Below are 17,564 nucleotides of genomic sequence, written 5' to 3'. Positions count from 1 at the left end.
AGTTAACTAGTAAAGTGATATAACTGATCTCCTGCCACTCAGAAGGGATTGTGTGTGAAAGTATATAAATAGATTCACAGATGTATCATATAATCTTGCTGCGTTCTTTGAAATGATCCCATTGTTGCCTATTGAGTTTGAAATAAGTCGTGCATTTGTGCATATGTATTTCAGGAGCTGATCACCACATTATACATTGGCTTTCTGAGCCTGATCTTCTCATCATACTTTGTCTACCTGGCGGAGAAAGATGCAGTCGACAGCAGCGGCTCCACAGAGTTTGGAAACTATGCTGATGCCCTGTGGTGGGGAGTGGTAAGACTGTATGTGTGTAAGATGGTTGCAAGATGGTTGCAAGGGGCTTAAGTTAAAAGTCAAAAGTCCGTTTTTTTTCACCACTGAAGAAACAGTCCAAGGGTAAAAAGATGCTAGCAGTGCCTAGCAGCACATCTAAAGCTCACTAATTAATACATCATGTCTTTTATTCCATACAAAAAGCCTTTTGAAAAATAACAACTTGGGGTTTTATTGTGCCTGACTATTACTTGGTTAGGAGCTGGGGACAGAGCCAGGCTGGCTGTTTCCCCCTGCTTTTAGTCTTTATGCTAAGGTAAGCTAAGCTATCCACTTCCTGTCTGTAGCTTCCAAGGCGGTAAGCCTCTCCTCTCTAAGTGTAGCTCGCATGGCGCCATTTTAATGCTACAAAGCCATCACCTGCAGTTGGCATTCCCATTGATCGCCATTCATTTTGGTGTCACATTGACAGTAAATAGCTTTACACCGGAAGCGTTTAAAGACTCTATTTGTCTATTGTTTATTTCTAAAGAAACACGACAATGTATAAAAGGCTCCAGTAACTTGTAGCTCACGTTATGGCTCCGTAGCAGACGTTTTTGTAAAAAACGGCTAACGATGTTAGTTAGCAGTAATTAGCCTGTGCCTATTTTATCTCCTAACATATACCCATGCTCTCCGTCTCTGCTGATTGGGAATGATTGCCATTTCTCTTGGCACAGCTACCAGAAGACTTACAACTTTCAGACAGGTTGCTCACGTCACATCTACATCGTCAAGCTCAGTTATAAGTGCTTCTAATATCCTTTACTGGTCTCCGTCCACAACAACAGGATCTGTTGGTCCATTTCTTTAACTGTCTATGGTAGCTTCATGATTAACAGACAGACATGAGGGTGACATCGTCTCATTTAACTCTTAGCAAGATGCCAAATAAGCATATATTCCGAAACGTTAATTACCAGTTTACATAACAAGTCTACTTTGGTGATTAAATATATTTCGCCTAGGCCTATTTTCATTATTTGTTAAACTTTGTTAAACTAAAATGTGATGTGTGATGATGAATGTAAAAGTGCTTTTTAGATTCATCGTAACACATCCTCATATTTTGATCAGACTCCACAGGACCAGTATCTCCCAACTTTAACATTTATTGTACAATGCTGAGAAAGTTGAATTGACTCATCATCCAAATATATTGTTTTAGTGATTTACCCGTCTTATCAAAAGTAAGATTTTGCAGAAAAAACTGTCAATATTTGGCATGTTAAGGGTCAAACATAAACTGTTTTATCTGTACTACGGTAGGAGTTGTGTGAAGACCCTTGGGCACATCCAGTGGGCCGCTAATACAAGCAGCAAAACAAGTAGTGCAGAGAATACAGGATGAAAATGTATTTTCAGACAATAAGTCACCACCCACTCTGCTTCTTGGGAACTTCAGGGACTCTGATATTAACACACACAAACACACACACACACACACACACAAACACAAACACAGCAGAGTCATAACCACTGCTTTCATATAAATAAAGGTTTATTTACAATATTGCAATAACACTGGGTACTCGCAGTGCATGAAGATGTAAGGAAAAGTCAGAGGGGTAAAAAGGTCAGAGTTGTAGTTCAAGGAAAACATAGGCCTCGTGCGCTAGAGCAAACACAACAAAAATAAATGTAGATTCATCTAAATCAGCCAGGGCTTTTTTGGAGTTCAATTCAGAGACTGTGTCCGAAATTGCACACCATGCACTACATACCCAAAATTTATAAGCTCAACAAGTCTTTGTTTGGGCTGTAATTTTCCAAGTCACGTCCTAAGAGTCTCCTTGCCGGTTTGGGACACGTTACCAAGACCTTGCCAATCTCAGCTCTAGCGCCATTGCCAAATAATGCTTAAATTACTGAAAATGGTAAGCAACTAAAATCACAGATTTTAATATGTAGAATTGTAAATTGAAGCCTTATTGATGTTACTGAGCTGCCTGGATTAATAATCCAGCATGAAGGCATAATTTCCTGTCCTGGGCTGGGACACACATTCATACAGTTTTATAAAGGACTTATTGGACTTTAACTTATCATTGCACCTACAATAATGTAGCAGCCCTGCCCGCTGCAACGAGCCAACAGGATTGAATCAGCAGCAAGTTGAAGGGGCTTTAAAGTGAAAAGCGTTACAGCGTACCTTGATGTTAAAATGTGTACATGTTGGCAGAACATCTTTCTCTGTACATTGTGTTGGCTAATGTGAGATGTTCAAATGACACACGACTCGTCTTCATATCAGAAACAAGGCAATGAATTTGATCCTTTTGGCTCGCTGCAGCAGGCGGGGCTGCTGCTCCATCCCCCCCGCGAATGACGCGCACACTCACACATAAACACACACAATCACACACGGTGGATGCTGGAAAAACGCAGATGAGATGTACAGGATGACCTAAATTGAGGACAGCTACACTAGTGTAGGTGCAACGATAAGTTAAAGTCCAATAAGTCCTTTATCAAACCGTATGAATGTGTGTCCCAGCCCAGGACAGGAAATGATGCCTTCATGCTGAATTATCAATCCAGGCAGCTCATTAACGTCAATAACGCTTCAACTTACATATCTACAGTACATATTAAAAATCTGTGATTTCATCACATGCAACTGTTGGTCTAGTTGTTTACCTTTTACAGTAATTTAAGCATTATCTGGCGATGGCGCTAGAGCTGAGGTTTGCAAGGCCATGGTAACGCGTCCCAAACCGGCAAGAAGACTCTCAGGAAGTGACTTTGAAAATTACAGCCCAAACAAAAGCACCTTCTCGCTCCCGCTTGGTCAGTGGCTGCACGTGTCGTGAGTAATGAAAAGGCAATAGAATAGGGGGCCCCGGCTGTCAATCAATGTCTTCCAGTGATGTGGGCCCCTGATTGGTCCGAGCTGGTAAGCAACTGCGTACCCTGTTTACACGTCAATTGAATCACTCAATTCTCATTGGCTACCTGCCAATGTGGCAGGTAGATTGACAGTGTTATGTGCCAATTACAAAATTCACCTGCATTTGCAAGAAACCATGGTCATCCAGAGTTATTGCATTGTTGTTTTCCAGTTTCTTGTCATTTATTGTACATGTTACATATAGATTTAACCTTTGTGTTGTTTTCCCGTCAACCATGCAACTTTTAGTTTTTTTTGCTGGGTCAAAATTTTTAAATAAAACATTTTTTTTCAACCTTTTGTTGTTCTTTTTCCACCCTTTTCCTGATGTTTTTGTCAATTTATTTCCAGGTTTTTGGTCACTATTCAATGTATTGTTCCAATTTTTTCAGCAATTTCTTTGATGTTTTGTTGATTGCATACATTTTTTTTTAATTTTTTTTGTTGTTGATTTTTCCAAAATTTTTGTCCCTTTTTTCACTGTTCTAATGGGATTTTTTTCAACTGCCATACAATTCAACGGAAATACCTAAATTCAATTAAAGTAGTGAACTGATCATTAAATTTTACCTGTGAAGAGTAATGGTTGTAGGGAACCATCCACGGTAGTTTCTTTGACAATTTGTTTGAAAGTAACTCAAATTTATGGTATAGAAACGTTTTAAAAATGGGTCAAATTTGCCCCGAGGACAACAGGAGGGTTAACTGCTGTCACATCCCTTGACATGCCATCTCCTTTTCCCTCTGTCTTTTTCTATTAATAGCCCACGGCAGCTCTTTTGCTTTATCCATCTTTTTCTATAGACAACTCACTACTCATACGCTAGTGCCTTCTTGCCTAGCGCTCACGGCCCCCCCACTCCCTCTTCTACGTCAACATTCTATGATGGATGTTATGAGATCGGACGCCTACTCTAGCCTGTTATTCATCAAAAATGTTAAATAACATTGAGGAAATGCAGAAATGATTTAGAAACGCACAACAGCCGCTAGATTATAGAAAATCTCAAAAAATGTGAAATCCCTTTTGCATAGCTAAATCCCTGGGAGTACCCAGGGAGGAGGGCCCAAAAAGACTATAATGACTAGCTGTGGAGGCGGGGAGGGGCCCGTAGAGAATTGTTTTGTACAGGGTCCAGAATTTTGTGCTACGTTCCTGCTTGTATCAAATATTAGAATGCTGACACGTACATTATAATAGTGAACAGGTTAAACATTATACCCAGTACACTTCAGCACGATAGTATTGTCATTGTGTGTATGTTAGCATGCTGAAGTTAGCATTTACTTCAAAGCCCCGCTAGGCCTCACAGAGCTGTACCAGCATGGTTGTAGACGCTATGTTTCAATTCACGTAAAGCATTCAGGAAGGCAAGTCTCTCAGCCTCATTTTTGTGACTTAAGTATATTTCAAGCATGCTTCATGTCTATAGATGTTTGGCTGTTTTTTCTCTCTTGCAACAGCTATTAACCAAATGCATTGGGACAGCAGTGTTTATATTTATGTAACTGGCAGAATGAAGCTCCAAGTGATAATTCCCATGTCTTTTCAAAGGTGACAGTGACTACCATTGGATATGGAGACAAAGTGCCACAGACCTGGATTGGAAAGACCATTGCATCCTGTTTCTCAGTCTTTGCCATTTCCTTCTTTGCTCTGCCTGCAGTAAGTAAAAATATAAATTGCTGATCCATTTCTAAGCTATACTGTACTATTTTTCTTCAGAGCAATTCCTACTATTAGGAATATCTGGTCCATTTATCTATGTAATGTTTATATATGTTTTAAAAATGGTTTCTTAAAGGCCTGCCAACATTTTTTAACCATTACTCGATACCTAATATAGTATATGAGGGATATAATGTGTGTAATTGTTTCTTAACAGTACAATGGCAGGTTGCTCACAGTTAAATGACAATTAACTAAAGATTAATTAACTATCAATTTACCATCTACTAATGATGGTTAATATAAAGCGTTACCCAGAAATACTGAGCAGGAACTCTGCTGTGCTTTTCTTCACAGGGAATCTTAGGATCAGGCTTCGCCCTGAAGGTGCAGCAGAAGCAAAGACAAAAACACTTCAATCGACAGATCCCTGCAGCTGCCTGTCTAATTCAGGTATTTGACCAAAAAAAATGATGAAGCAGAACCACAGTACAGCCGGGGGAGAGCAAACTGCCTCCGAGCCCCAGTCTTATTATTGACACCATCCTTACTTTCTTTCTAGCATGGCATGAAATTAGTCCTGTCCAAACAATATATTGCTTTTTTCATGGCCCTTTAGACATCATGGAGATGTTTTGCAGTGGAGAACTTTGATTCTGCCACATTCAAGAAGTTTTTGAGGAAGAGAACCAACATCCCCGCCTCCTCTCTGTCCACCCCCAAGCCCAAGAAATCGGTTAGTAACATTTCATAGATTTCACTGTAGCTGCCGCTAAGGCACAACTCATGCAAAATGAAGCAACAGCCCTGCAATATGCAGAGCTTCTAACATTCAGGTTTTTGGCAACAGTTTTTGAGAGGTGTTGATTCAAGTTCATGGTCATTTTGACAGCTGTGGTTGGTGTGAATTCAAAGTATGCCACAGTTGGACTTCTGCAATGCTAAGTTGTAATGTTTAAATTAAGTAAATCAACTCCATCACTAACTGTCCAGTGTAAGACAGACTCCTTAGCATTTTTTGATGTAACAACTTTGTAACAATTTATTATTGCAGGGATTCCATTGATTAAAAACCACACTGGTTGATTAGACTTTAAATTTAAGTTTCAAAAGAAGTATCACCATCACCAAAATACAAGAAAGTAAAGCAGAAAAAAAGATATGAAACCAAGACAGTCAGCAGCAGTGTATTATTAATATTGATTATTCAATATAACATGGGTGTCAGACCATGCCCACACCAATGCATGCATTTAAAATTGTTGCTTATGTGTCAATAGTGTTCCCTCCAGACTGTGCAGGTTATCACCTTAAATTGTGAAATGTCACAATAACAGGAATATCCCAAATATAAAATATTGATTTGTCTGACCTGATGCTGCAACAGTAACTTCTGTGCGTTACTCAATGTTCAAACATTCATCTGAGAACAAAAATTGAAAACTACATCACCAACGACTCCTTTATTGTGTTATTGTCTCTTGTCTCTTGGCAGAAATATTTTTACCATGGCAATGACAGACTGATGAATTGCATTTTTATATCTTTCCACATACGGTTAAACATTGTTCTGCTATAAGGAACACTTTATTTAGCTGAGATGTTTGCATTTCTTGGGCAGGTGAAGATAAGGAGGAAGTTAAGGAGCACTGACAAGGACAGTCCAACGTCTCCCACAATCCCGAGCATCACCTACGACTCGGTGTTTGACAGTGGGAGGGAGCTGAGTTCAGATGTTTACAGCACTGTGGGCACAGGTACCAAAGAAGGAACAAAGAGTGCAATATGCTTATCTCTGATGCATTAAGGTTGTGTTCCAGTTCACATTAATCAGTGCCAAAAACCTTGTTAACAACAGAACATATTTAAGAATCCGCTTATGTTGGATGATACTGTAAATTTCATAACCAAAGCATCTTTCCCTGTGTGGTTAATGGGTTTCTAAGTTATGTACATGGTTTTTATTCAAATCTGAATAAACCCTCACAATGAAGCTCTAGAGGGACATAAACCTAACCGTAGGAATTGTCTAATGTTGCACTGGCTGCAAACCACACATTCAGTGATGATACAGTAAAAAGAAAATGTTTGATTCAAGCTTCAGTTGAAGCCACAGGAGGCAAAGAGGACAAAGTCCGGGCATTAAAAATGGATGAGCATATTGCAGCAACAAAACGTGAGGTTGCATTGATGAGTGCTACAATGTAGAATTCACAAAACTCCACACAACAGGCTGTAACTCCTGGATCAATACTGTTGAGCTGAGAGTGACATAACGAAGCCGTTCAAATCACCTACTGCATCCTTCAAGAGTCATTTGGGGTGGCCTGTACGTTGTGCACTCCATATGTCTCTAGCAATTTATTAATAATGTGTTTTTTAGAAAAACAAAATCAGTAAAAGAAGTATTGGTTGAAGGAAAATAAAAAAGATGTCAGTTGACTTTCATTTTACAATTGTCTTTGCCTTTCAGTGGGGTAACGGTTCTGCACACAGAGGTGTGGTCTCAAAAGCAGGACTCGAAGGTAGAGCAGAGCAGTTCAAAGCAATCGATTGTTTAAGAAGTTCAAGCCCGAGTTCAGCCACAAGCAATCAGTCAGTGAGGGCAAGCTAAGCAGGCAAGGGGCAGGCAGGCGGAACGGGCTGGAAGGAAACAGAAGTGTAGGCTGGAGCACTCAGACTGTGCATCACATTAAACTGTCTGGGGAGAGAGGGCTCGTATATATGCAGGGGGGATAATGAGAGCATGGGGAACAGGTGTGCTTTTGGTGTTCTCCTGGTTTTTCCTCTCATGCCATCATCAGGTAGCCTGACGTTGTTGCACTCAGATTCTAGTCAGAACATGAGTCTGATACTGCTCTATCGGCTCTTGCTCTGGCTCTCTATTGGAGAGACTTACAACCAATCAGAGCAGCAGAGCATGAGACGTATGTTGACAACATCTTTCCGATGGACAAATGCCTTGATCGCGGTTCTCTGTTCCTCTTTTAAAATGAATGGGCTGTCGATATCTTCAATAACAGACGCGATGGCGGAAACTGCACCTCTCAATTCTTCAGCGCAGAAGCCCAAAATAAATTCAACCCAAGCGCTCTTCGGTGACAAGTTTGATTACGTTACTGTTGATCGTCTGTCCATCATATTATAAAGCCCGCCCTGACAATTTAATTGGTCCAAACAGCACTGGTTTGAGCATATTTTTTCCACAATGTCAATGTCCAGACCGAACTTCCCAACTTCAAATGTTGTGGGCGGGGCTACATCGGGCTGGCATTATTTGATGCTGTAAAAACGGGGTGTAACGCCATGATCGACAGCTGTAATGGACTCAGGATTGGTTGGACTGTATGGGTCGATAATAATAATACATTACATCGCGCTTTACCATAGACACTCAAAGTGCTTCATAGGAGGGCAAACTACTCTCTACCCACTTGGGTGATGCATGGCAGCCTTATGATGCCAGACGCTCACCACACATCAGCTCAATAGAGAGGGAGGGGAAAAAATTATAAGTGGTGGGGGAAACCGAAGCACCTGGAGAAAACCCTCGCAGACATGAGGAGAGCCTGTAAACTCCAAACAGAAGGCCCAAGATGACAAGGGTTCAAACTTCTTGCTGGACCACAGTGCTAACCATTGAGCCACCATGCTGTTTCATTATTTTGGCTTCACGTTTGTACAGTGGGAGGAAGTGAGCAGCATTGTCTTTATATACAGTCTGTGCTGTAGACTCAGTCTTGTTACTACGTGCATACTTTTTACTCTTTTACAAATCTGTTTGTTTGTTTTACAAAGCAACCCTTTATCAAATGACAATTCGAGCTATTTGGACATTGGTCATTGAAATGCATCAACACGCTTTTATTTCATCTTATAAATCATCTCCCTCTATTCCTGCCTGCCATGATTCACTTGCAGCCCTCATTTGTTCAGTGCTGAGTGCAGAAACAAGGATTTCAAGAAGATGTGATTTAAACAGACAGGCAGAAAGAAAGACAGACATTGCAAATGTGAGTTAGAACATAAATGACCCTCAGCCAGCGGCCTTCTGACAGTCCTTTTCACAGACATCATCATAAATATCAGCTTTCTTCATTTCTTATTCATTTCATTTTCTGAGTTTATTACTTTTCTCCTTGATTGTGTGCCTTAATGTTTTCTCTTCATTAAATATTTGACTTTACATGGATTTGTAAACCCTACATTTGGAAAAGATTTTTAAATGAATCATCATCGTTATTATTATCAGTGCTGCATGGAGGGCATTGATGGACATTCTTTTCAGTGTGGATGAACAAAACGAGATACTTTCATTGGGAGATCAATATGGATACTTTTGAACATCCTCATAATATGTAAACATCTATTTGGATCACACTCTTTGTTGTGCTTACTTATATAACCTTTTTATTTTACACCATGGTAACCTGAAAAGCTGCCTAGATGCGTGACTGCAGTTCTGCCACCAACATGTAGCTTTGCAAATGGATTGGCTTTGCTCTCAGTTCTCAGTACGACAGCAGAATTTAATTTGTCCTGTTGTGAAGACGTATGCATGTCTGTTGGCTTCGTGTTCAATGAAAACCAGTGTCTTTGATGTGAAGCTAAATAGAGTCTACAGGTTGCACTGCACATCTGACATCTACAGCATGCTGCTTTTAACTATGAATCATTTAACTAAATTGCCACGTTGCCATCTGGTGTTTGGTTATATTGACGGGATACACTAGGGCTCAGCTGCTTACACAGTCAGCTAACGTTGTTGTCCAGAATCGATTTTTCAGAAAACATAACCTGTGCATTTAATATGATTTCCGCCATCATTTAAGATTGTTGTTTTTCTGAGTCCTAATTGATCAACAGGATTATTAGACTAGATACAGTCACACTGTATACAGTCAATCACATGCTGGTCTGAGCAGTGGTGGATATTAACTAAGTATTACAACTACTTACACCCAGTTGCCCATTTATTAGGTACACCATCAAAAAGCAATGCCATCTAATACATACTTCTCTCATCAAGATTGTAATATTCAGTTTTGTGGGAAATGTTTAAAAGAGGTCTTGATTCAACTTTTAAATCATTTTTTAAAGAATGCTGTTTGTGGCGCTACACTGTAAATAATGGCAGGTAAATCCACAGTTATGTACTTTAGATTTCACAGTAACACTACTGTATATGATTTTTACAGTAGAATGCTGGAAAGTTTACAGTACGACCTTGCCGACATGACAAAATTACAGTAGTCTAAGTATTACAGTTGAAATCCCAGTAGTCAAAGCATTACTTTAAAAAAAAAAACATTATAGCCACTATAGTCCTGTATAAAGTAAAGTAAACTAATGTATTTTTACTTTTTTATATGTGTTGTGTTTAATTCTTTTGTATTTTACAGTGAACACATAAAATACTGCAAATGGAAGTACGGTGTACTTGCATTGTAGGACATGAAACTGACACCTGTTTTCATTTTTTTTGTTCAACACATTCATTTTATCTTGTATGTATTTGGGTTTGTGTAACCAGTATAGTTGCTAAATCTGCTTCTTTGCCTCTTAATTTGTCTATTTTCTTGCTTGTGTTTTCTTTTCTCTCTTGATGTCCTGTCCGTGTACCTGGTTTAGCAGGATCCCACACTTTGGGAGGATGCGGTGAGCTGCTGTTAGTGTCCACGTCCTGCACATGTCCTCAGTACACTTACTGTCCTCTCCTACTGTCCAATTAAACAGCCTCCTTTTTATCTTCTCAGTTTCACTAACAGCATCATTTTGTTTCATAAGTGCACAATCCTGTTGTCACATGTTCAGGTTTTTGGTTTGATTATGTAATGTGATGATAAATAATTGCATGCTTAGCACCATAGTTTGTGACTGACATCATTGCTGTTGCCCTTTTTTTGCCCTGTTGTAAACATTGAACATATTTGTGTTTCTTGGCATGTGTGCTTCAGATTGCCAGCAGTCCTGGACGTCTTTGTCTTCCCTTCAGTTCACCTCTCCGCCTCCAGGTAACAACATGTGATACGATGAGGGTTTTATATGAATAGTAACAAACTATCTCGCTGAGTTTGTGTAGATCCGGTGTCTGTGTTGTAAAAGTGGTTGTTTCTGTATACCTGTCTTTATGATATCTGGTGATGTATTTGTCTGTGTATATTGTCATGTGCATGAAGCAGATTGTGAAAACAAATCTCCCTTATGGGGCAATAAATATCTATCTATCTGTCTAGTTGCATCACATGGGTCAGAGTTAAATACAGTGATTATATGTAACTTTTTAATGTTTCTTAAGCTCATTTTTTTAAACGATGGTCTTAAATAACCTGTAACAGCAAACAAGACTAATATTGAAAAGAATTGATTTGCAGCAGGTAGAAGTCGGTCACACATTCTGACGGGTCACAGATTTATTTTTAACACCTGTGAAAAGCCTGTTTTAGCTTATGCCAGCGGAGCCAGGTAAAAGGCAGCAGGAGATTTCTTCTTACAGGCCTAATTGTATTTCAATTCTACTAATTCTACGCGAGAAGTTATCTGTTATAGTTATGGCTGATACTGGTGCAGGGCCATTACAGAAAGTAAGGAAATTAAACGAAGAACCACTCAAAGTTAAATGGGTAGCCTAAGTAAAAGATTACTGGCAATAACGTGAGTCACACTCTGTCGAGCTTTCAACAAATTGAGACAATTACGGGATAGTGAATCATTTAAAACCAACCTCGAATTGGCCCCCAGGTACAGTATGTAATATGTCTGCTTCATTTATCAAATAATTTTATAGTGCTTGTCCCTCATAAGCGGAGTTTGACAAGCCAGGGGGGCAAAACAAAAATTCTTCATCAAAAATCATTGTAGCAGCTGAGACGTGGCCTACCACTTGTGGAACACAGCACGAGCACATATGGACAAAACAAACATGCTAAATAAACATATATGTTCATTTTTAAAGCAGATTTTAAATTACATTGTAACAATTTATGTAACAATTTACCCTCATGAAATCCAGTCGCGGCACAGCTGTCCTGGATCAATAGACAGACAGTGGCGGAATGACCCGGCAGTGACCAGTCAGTGTTGGACCTACAGTCTCTTTAGAGGCCCCTCCTAGCGCAGAAACGAAGCTTATTAACAAATACTTGTCACTTGTCACATGACCCAGAGCCTTGAAAAAATGTGTTTTTTACTAAAGCAATTTATGAAATTAGATGTATTACCTACAACCATTTAGTTGTTTTCTGTTATTTAAAATATTTACAAGTACTGGCCAAAAGTTTGGACACACCTTCTCATTCAATGCGTTTCCTTTATTTTCATGACTATTTACATTGTAAATTATCACTGAAGACATCAAAACTATGAATGAAAACATATGAAATTATGTACTTAACAAAAGAAATTCTATATTCTAGTTTCTGCAATTAGCCGTTCCCTACTCCTCCTCATCCTATCCCTTACCTCTCCCTTCCACGCACCAACCCCCCCAACCCCCACCCCCAAATCCTTCTTGTCGGTTATTTGCTGGAAGACTGTTTATGTTTTGTGGTGCATGTTGGCGCAGTTTGTATTTGTTGGCGTTTGTGGAGCTTGGGCTGTCTACAGAGACCACTTTTTTATAGTGTGTTCTGGGGACAGACAGCTAGCAGATAGTGAGGAGATTTTATTTACAGTGTGTTCTGGGGACAGGCAGCTAGCAGATAGTGAGGAGATTTTATTTACAGTGTGTTCTGGGGACAGGCAGCTAGCAGGTAGTGAGGAGATTTTATTTACAGTGTGTTCTGGGGACAGGCAGCTAGCAGATAGTGAGGAACACCAAAATGAGTTCCTTTCTGAGGCTATTGTGCAGAGGCACCATGGCTCCACTCAGCACTTAGCGCCGCCCAAGACAGTTGTGATTGGTTTAAAGAAATGGCAGTAAAACAGAGCTCGTTTTTCTCCCACCCCGGAATGTTGTGTTTACTCACCAGACCTTCCTTCGCAGCGCTGTGGAAGAAGGTCTGGCAATACGAGACAAAGTCCAAAGCGATAAAGCAGCTTAACTTAGTCAGCAGAACCACTGAATGTTTTGGATGCACGCATAAATAGATAATTAAAGTCTAATGTGTGTGTTTCTGTGTGTGATCATGCAGTGAAAAGAAACCCTGGTCTTTTGGACGTCCACTCTCCGGGCCCCCTGCAGAGGAATTGCAGCTTTGCTGACAACCTGGAACCGGAGTCAGAGCAAGCCAATGAGCTGGCTCCTATCACCTCAGTGTCACAGTGAGTTCACCACCATTGCACTGCAAATGTATTGATGCAGTGTTTATGTGTGAGTGTATTTTAATGACCATGTTAGAAAACATATGCATGTATTTTTGGTCTTTGTAATTAACCTTTGTATTGTGCCAAACCCCAGAGCGCCTCTGTCTCTGTTGTAAAATTAGTCTCTATTAGGGAAATGCACTTGTGCTTGCTGAGGCACTTGCACAGCGAGGGATGGAGACTGATATGAGGAAATGTGTTATAAGTAACTGTAGTGTAATGTAAGTGCACGGTAAGTGAAACAAATGGCGCGGCAGTTTTGACCCATGGGACTTCATTTTCTAAATAGTGGGGTAATAATGCCGAGTGAGGATTGCATGAAGCGACATTGTTGGCAAAGATCACGCTGTGCTCTGTCGACTCCAAAATATGTAACTAGCTGTTCACACAGAGCAATTTCACATCAAATCCCATGCTAAATTTAACCATTATGAGATACTACCGTTGTTTTATCCATGACAAGAGAACGCCTAGGTTTAGCAAAATTCGTTTTTTAGATGAAGTGCAGATTGAATTCCAAATGGTCCGCATTGTCCACAGCAGGGAATAAAGCTCAATTAAGTATTTCTGTTATACAGCAAAGCAGAGAGGAGAGACTGAGGGGAATGTGCAGTGAGAGCGAACACATTTTTTTGGGCAGTAAGTCTCCTGAATAAAAATAAATAAATATGTATTTTGATTTTGATCACATCATTATAGTAGCTCTGTCCAAACAGGTAGTGCAGCCGCAGAAGAAAACAGCTTTTCTTGGTGGGTCCTCATTTAAGGCTCCAAAATCGAAACAAGCTCGGAGTAGAAGTGATCAAAAGTGCGTGTTCAGCCATTTGAAACAATAGGTGTGCATTAAAATGTATCAAACACTTGCACTGCACCTAGGCCTTAAGATGCAGCATAGAGTCTGGATGTGGAATAGTTCACAGAAGTCATATTTCTGCAGCTGCCTTGGTATTGACAGCACAGTGAAGGGTGTTTTGGCAAAGTGAAGATGATTGAAAGTTTTAACTAAAAGAATCACACATTTCTCACAGACAGCACGAATTACAGCTCTAGTAACACAGCAGACATGGTCTTTAAAGTGAAACCACAAAATTGGGATGGGATTGGGATTGTAGCATTTAGTTAGGTAGGTGGGAGGTAAAAGTTTACAGTCAGTGTTTCTTGTTTCTGTCTCATGGAGCAGTTGGACCAGTCGCAAGAGAAAACTGGAAAAAAGTTTGAGTACTTGAGCCAAGGAAAAAATTTAAAATAGTTTTCTTCAGTTGTGCCAAAAGTTTTTTTTTCAATACATTTTAAGCCCAATTTTTTAAACATGAGTAATGCCAACAACTATTCAGTAATTGCTGCTCAAAACGTACCAGAAATGCAACAGCTTTCTGAACTGTCAAAGAATGGCAGGAACAAGATATTAGTATTCAACACTGATGGTAATAAAAATAGTCTCTTTACACAAAGAGAAAACACAGTAAAAGAAAAGTGCTGTACCTTCTCAGACAACCCTGTCTCCTAAAAAGGCTGCACAATATATCCTGTTTTTGTCATTGCTGTATCAACATATATATCACGAAGGGTTGCGACATATCGCGATAGAGATTTTTGGTGTTAGTTGAAAGAAAATTTCAATTTGGAAAACTGCACTTTAAAAAAAGAAACCGACATTCTTTTTTAAGTTGTGCCTTTTATATTCAGTGTTCGATTTGTTCAATAAAAGAATGTCAAAAATTATTTGGTTGGTCCTTGGTTAGTTTTAAATTCAACAAGCAATGTGTTGTAGCAGAATACTGAAAGCAGCAGAAATGCAGAACTAAGTACACTTTAATATCTGTTCATTTATTGCAAGTAATATCGTTATCGTGAAATTCAACAACGTTATCGCATATTTTCCTTATATCTTGCAGCCCTGTCCCATACAATGGGACTGTTCTGAAACGGTCGCAGTTTTAAACAGGTGGTTAACGTTGTGATGTGAAACGCAACTAAAGATGAAATAATTTGTATCCACCTGTTTGCCTCACTGTCTGTTTCTGGTTACATCCCCACCATTTTTGGTGGAGATGGATTCCAATAATAGGTCACAGAGCACAGTATTTAGATTTCATGATATTTTTGACGATGTCAAGAGAATTTGAAAATCAGCCCACTGCATTGACTTTGAAAAGTCCACCATGAGCCTGAACTGAACCCGACTGCTTGGTGGAAACAAGGCTTTAGATGTAGACTGAACTGTCGTCATGAAACTGTGCTGCACTGAATACTTTCCACCCAAGTTCGGGTGTGAAGGAGGCCACGTCAGCCATCTTTGTGTGTGAAATGCGTTTAATGCAAGACAAATGGAGCAGGGGTCTCAAGCTTATCTAAGTCATATTTTAGTAAGATTTACCTAGATGTTAACTTTTTTCAGTAACGCAAACTCATTCATATGAAACTCTTTTACACAGATTGACGGAGTCACATCGGAAAGCCATCCGGGTGATCCAGAGAATGCGTTATTTTGTGGCCAAGAGAAATTTCCAAGTAAGTAGACACTGTCTTAAAGCAAATGCCCTCTCATTTAAATAATCCAACTAACCTGAAATTACATTATTATTACAGGTCCCATGGCATGAAAATGTCACTTTATGAGGGTTTTTAACATTAATATGCGGAAAGAAACTTCAGACACAGTATTAGGGGACCACTAAGGTCTATATAAAAGAGACTTCAGATACAGTATTAGGGGACCACTAAGGTTTATATAAAAGAGACTTCAGATATGGTATTAGGGACCACTAAGGCCTATATAAAAGCATCCAAAGAGCACCATGTTGTGGGACCTTTAAATACTAGTTCCCATGGGTACTTGTGCGCACATTGACTACAAAACTGATTTATGTCATTTCACAACTCTCTTCTCTGAACACTAGGATGCTAATTGCAGTTAATGTATCATCATGTTTCAGCAGAACATCAGAGCAATTAATATTCTGTTAAGAAAGCTGTCCGTTTCTGACATATTTTCCCTCTACCTTGCAATCCACCACTCTCCATCATTCTCTGCCAAGTGTGCTGTTTGACTGACAAGTGACTGAGTTTGCTTCTTCTCTTTTTCCTGTTTATTGGCGGCTGGCAACCAGTGCTAAGTGCATTACCCTCACTTGAGCTGCATCTCAAGGTCTTATTTGATAGTTCCTCGGACCTCACCTGAACAAGAAGTTGTTCTGTCCCTCTACTGTGAAGTCTGTCTCGAGGAGGGATCATTAAGGAGCTATAGGCGAGGAAACACCAGAGTAGCCTTCCCAAAAGCCGTGCAGCTGAAGAGTTGCTAACCCGGCCGAAATAGCTGATAATTTCATGTGACGCTTTGGATGAAAGGATGTCTCATCCCTCTAAAACACATTTGTTCGGTTCATTGTTTTATTGTCCCTGTGGGGAAATTTGGTTGCAGCAGAAATCACAAGGTATTTTTGACATTACGACAAGAAAATAAGACCAAAAAAAAGACTAACATGTAGACATCACTACTCATAACAGAAACCAGGGTCTCATTTATAAGGATCCTTATTAAAAGTGTACGTACGCCCAATAGCCAAAAATGGCATACGCCCAAATAAATTGTGTGTATTACACCATGCACACACACATCTGTAAACAATAAATCACAAAATACCCACAATTGGCCTCTTACTCCTAATATTCACCGGTTGCGGAACGGCTGCGGATCTGCTCCAGAACAGTTGCGAAGTCATTAGATAAGAGTTAACAGAACTATAGCCTATATTAAATCCAAACAAGCCTTATTGATAAAGTTGAAGAATATATACAATATTTATTAAAAAACACTTAGCTGTCTGCAATTTCCTTCTGGAAACGGCTGTCTTCTCCCAGAGTGATGAGGATCTGTATTTGGACCAGGATGGCACGTTCCGGTGTGATGCCCTCTTTACTGGACTCAACTCAGTCCATAGATCCAAGAGCACAGCTTTAGGGAATTTAAATTGGCATATTAGCCAGTCATCGTCCCTAAAGTCTCTTTCTCTCCTGATTCTTCAGTGCCATCATGCAGCATTATGCACGGGGGTCACCGCAGTATTTATGATAACGGCAGAACACAGTGTAAATAACTTAATGTCTGTGCGTGTATCATCAAATGTAAAAGTCCGAAAATCCAGCCGTTAAGCTCTTGCGCAATCATTACACTTAATGTTCTCGTTAATGTTGTTTTTTGGCAAGGTGTTAAAAATCACAAGTTGTTGTTAACACACTGTAATGGTGAGACAGCGGCAATTGAATATTAAGAACTAATTTAACATTGGCTGGGAAAATAAGAGAAAATAAAAATAAATATAACCTTGTTACTGTACAGGAACTTTAAATATTTAATTAAGGAGT

General features: G+C 39.6%; 1 protein-coding gene across 2 annotated transcripts in view; it reads left to right on the top strand.

Moving 5' to 3' along the window:
• Positions 1 to 17,564, top strand: part of kcnq1.1 (potassium voltage-gated channel, KQT-like subfamily, member 1.1) — a 41,281-nt gene that overhangs the window by 19,899 nt on the left and 3,818 nt on the right. Inside the window, exons 6-14 of one of the 2 annotated variants that reach the window (XM_034877911.1) lie at positions 175 to 315; positions 4,782 to 4,892; positions 5,253 to 5,348; positions 5,515 to 5,631; positions 6,517 to 6,652; positions 10,527 to 10,553; positions 10,853 to 10,909; positions 13,028 to 13,157; positions 15,635 to 15,710. In XM_034877911.1, coding sequence (XP_034733802.1) covers positions 175 to 315; positions 4,782 to 4,892; positions 5,253 to 5,348; positions 5,515 to 5,631; positions 6,517 to 6,652; positions 10,527 to 10,553; positions 10,853 to 10,909; positions 13,028 to 13,157; positions 15,635 to 15,710 — 891 coding nt within the window. The remainder of the gene's footprint in view (positions 1 to 174; positions 316 to 4,781; positions 4,893 to 5,252; positions 5,349 to 5,514; positions 5,632 to 6,516; positions 6,653 to 10,526; positions 10,554 to 10,852; positions 10,910 to 13,027; positions 13,158 to 15,634; positions 15,711 to 17,564) is intronic. The other variant, XM_034877920.1, reaches the window with a different exon arrangement.

Source organism: Etheostoma cragini, chromosome 1 (genome assembly GCF_013103735.1).
Source record: "Etheostoma cragini isolate CJK2018 chromosome 1, CSU_Ecrag_1.0, whole genome shotgun sequence".
Taxonomy (NCBI): Eukaryota; Metazoa; Chordata; class Actinopteri; order Perciformes; family Percidae; genus Etheostoma; species Etheostoma cragini.
Note: the sequence above shows the minus strand (reverse complement) of the source record. Positions and strands in the feature narration are given on the sequence as shown.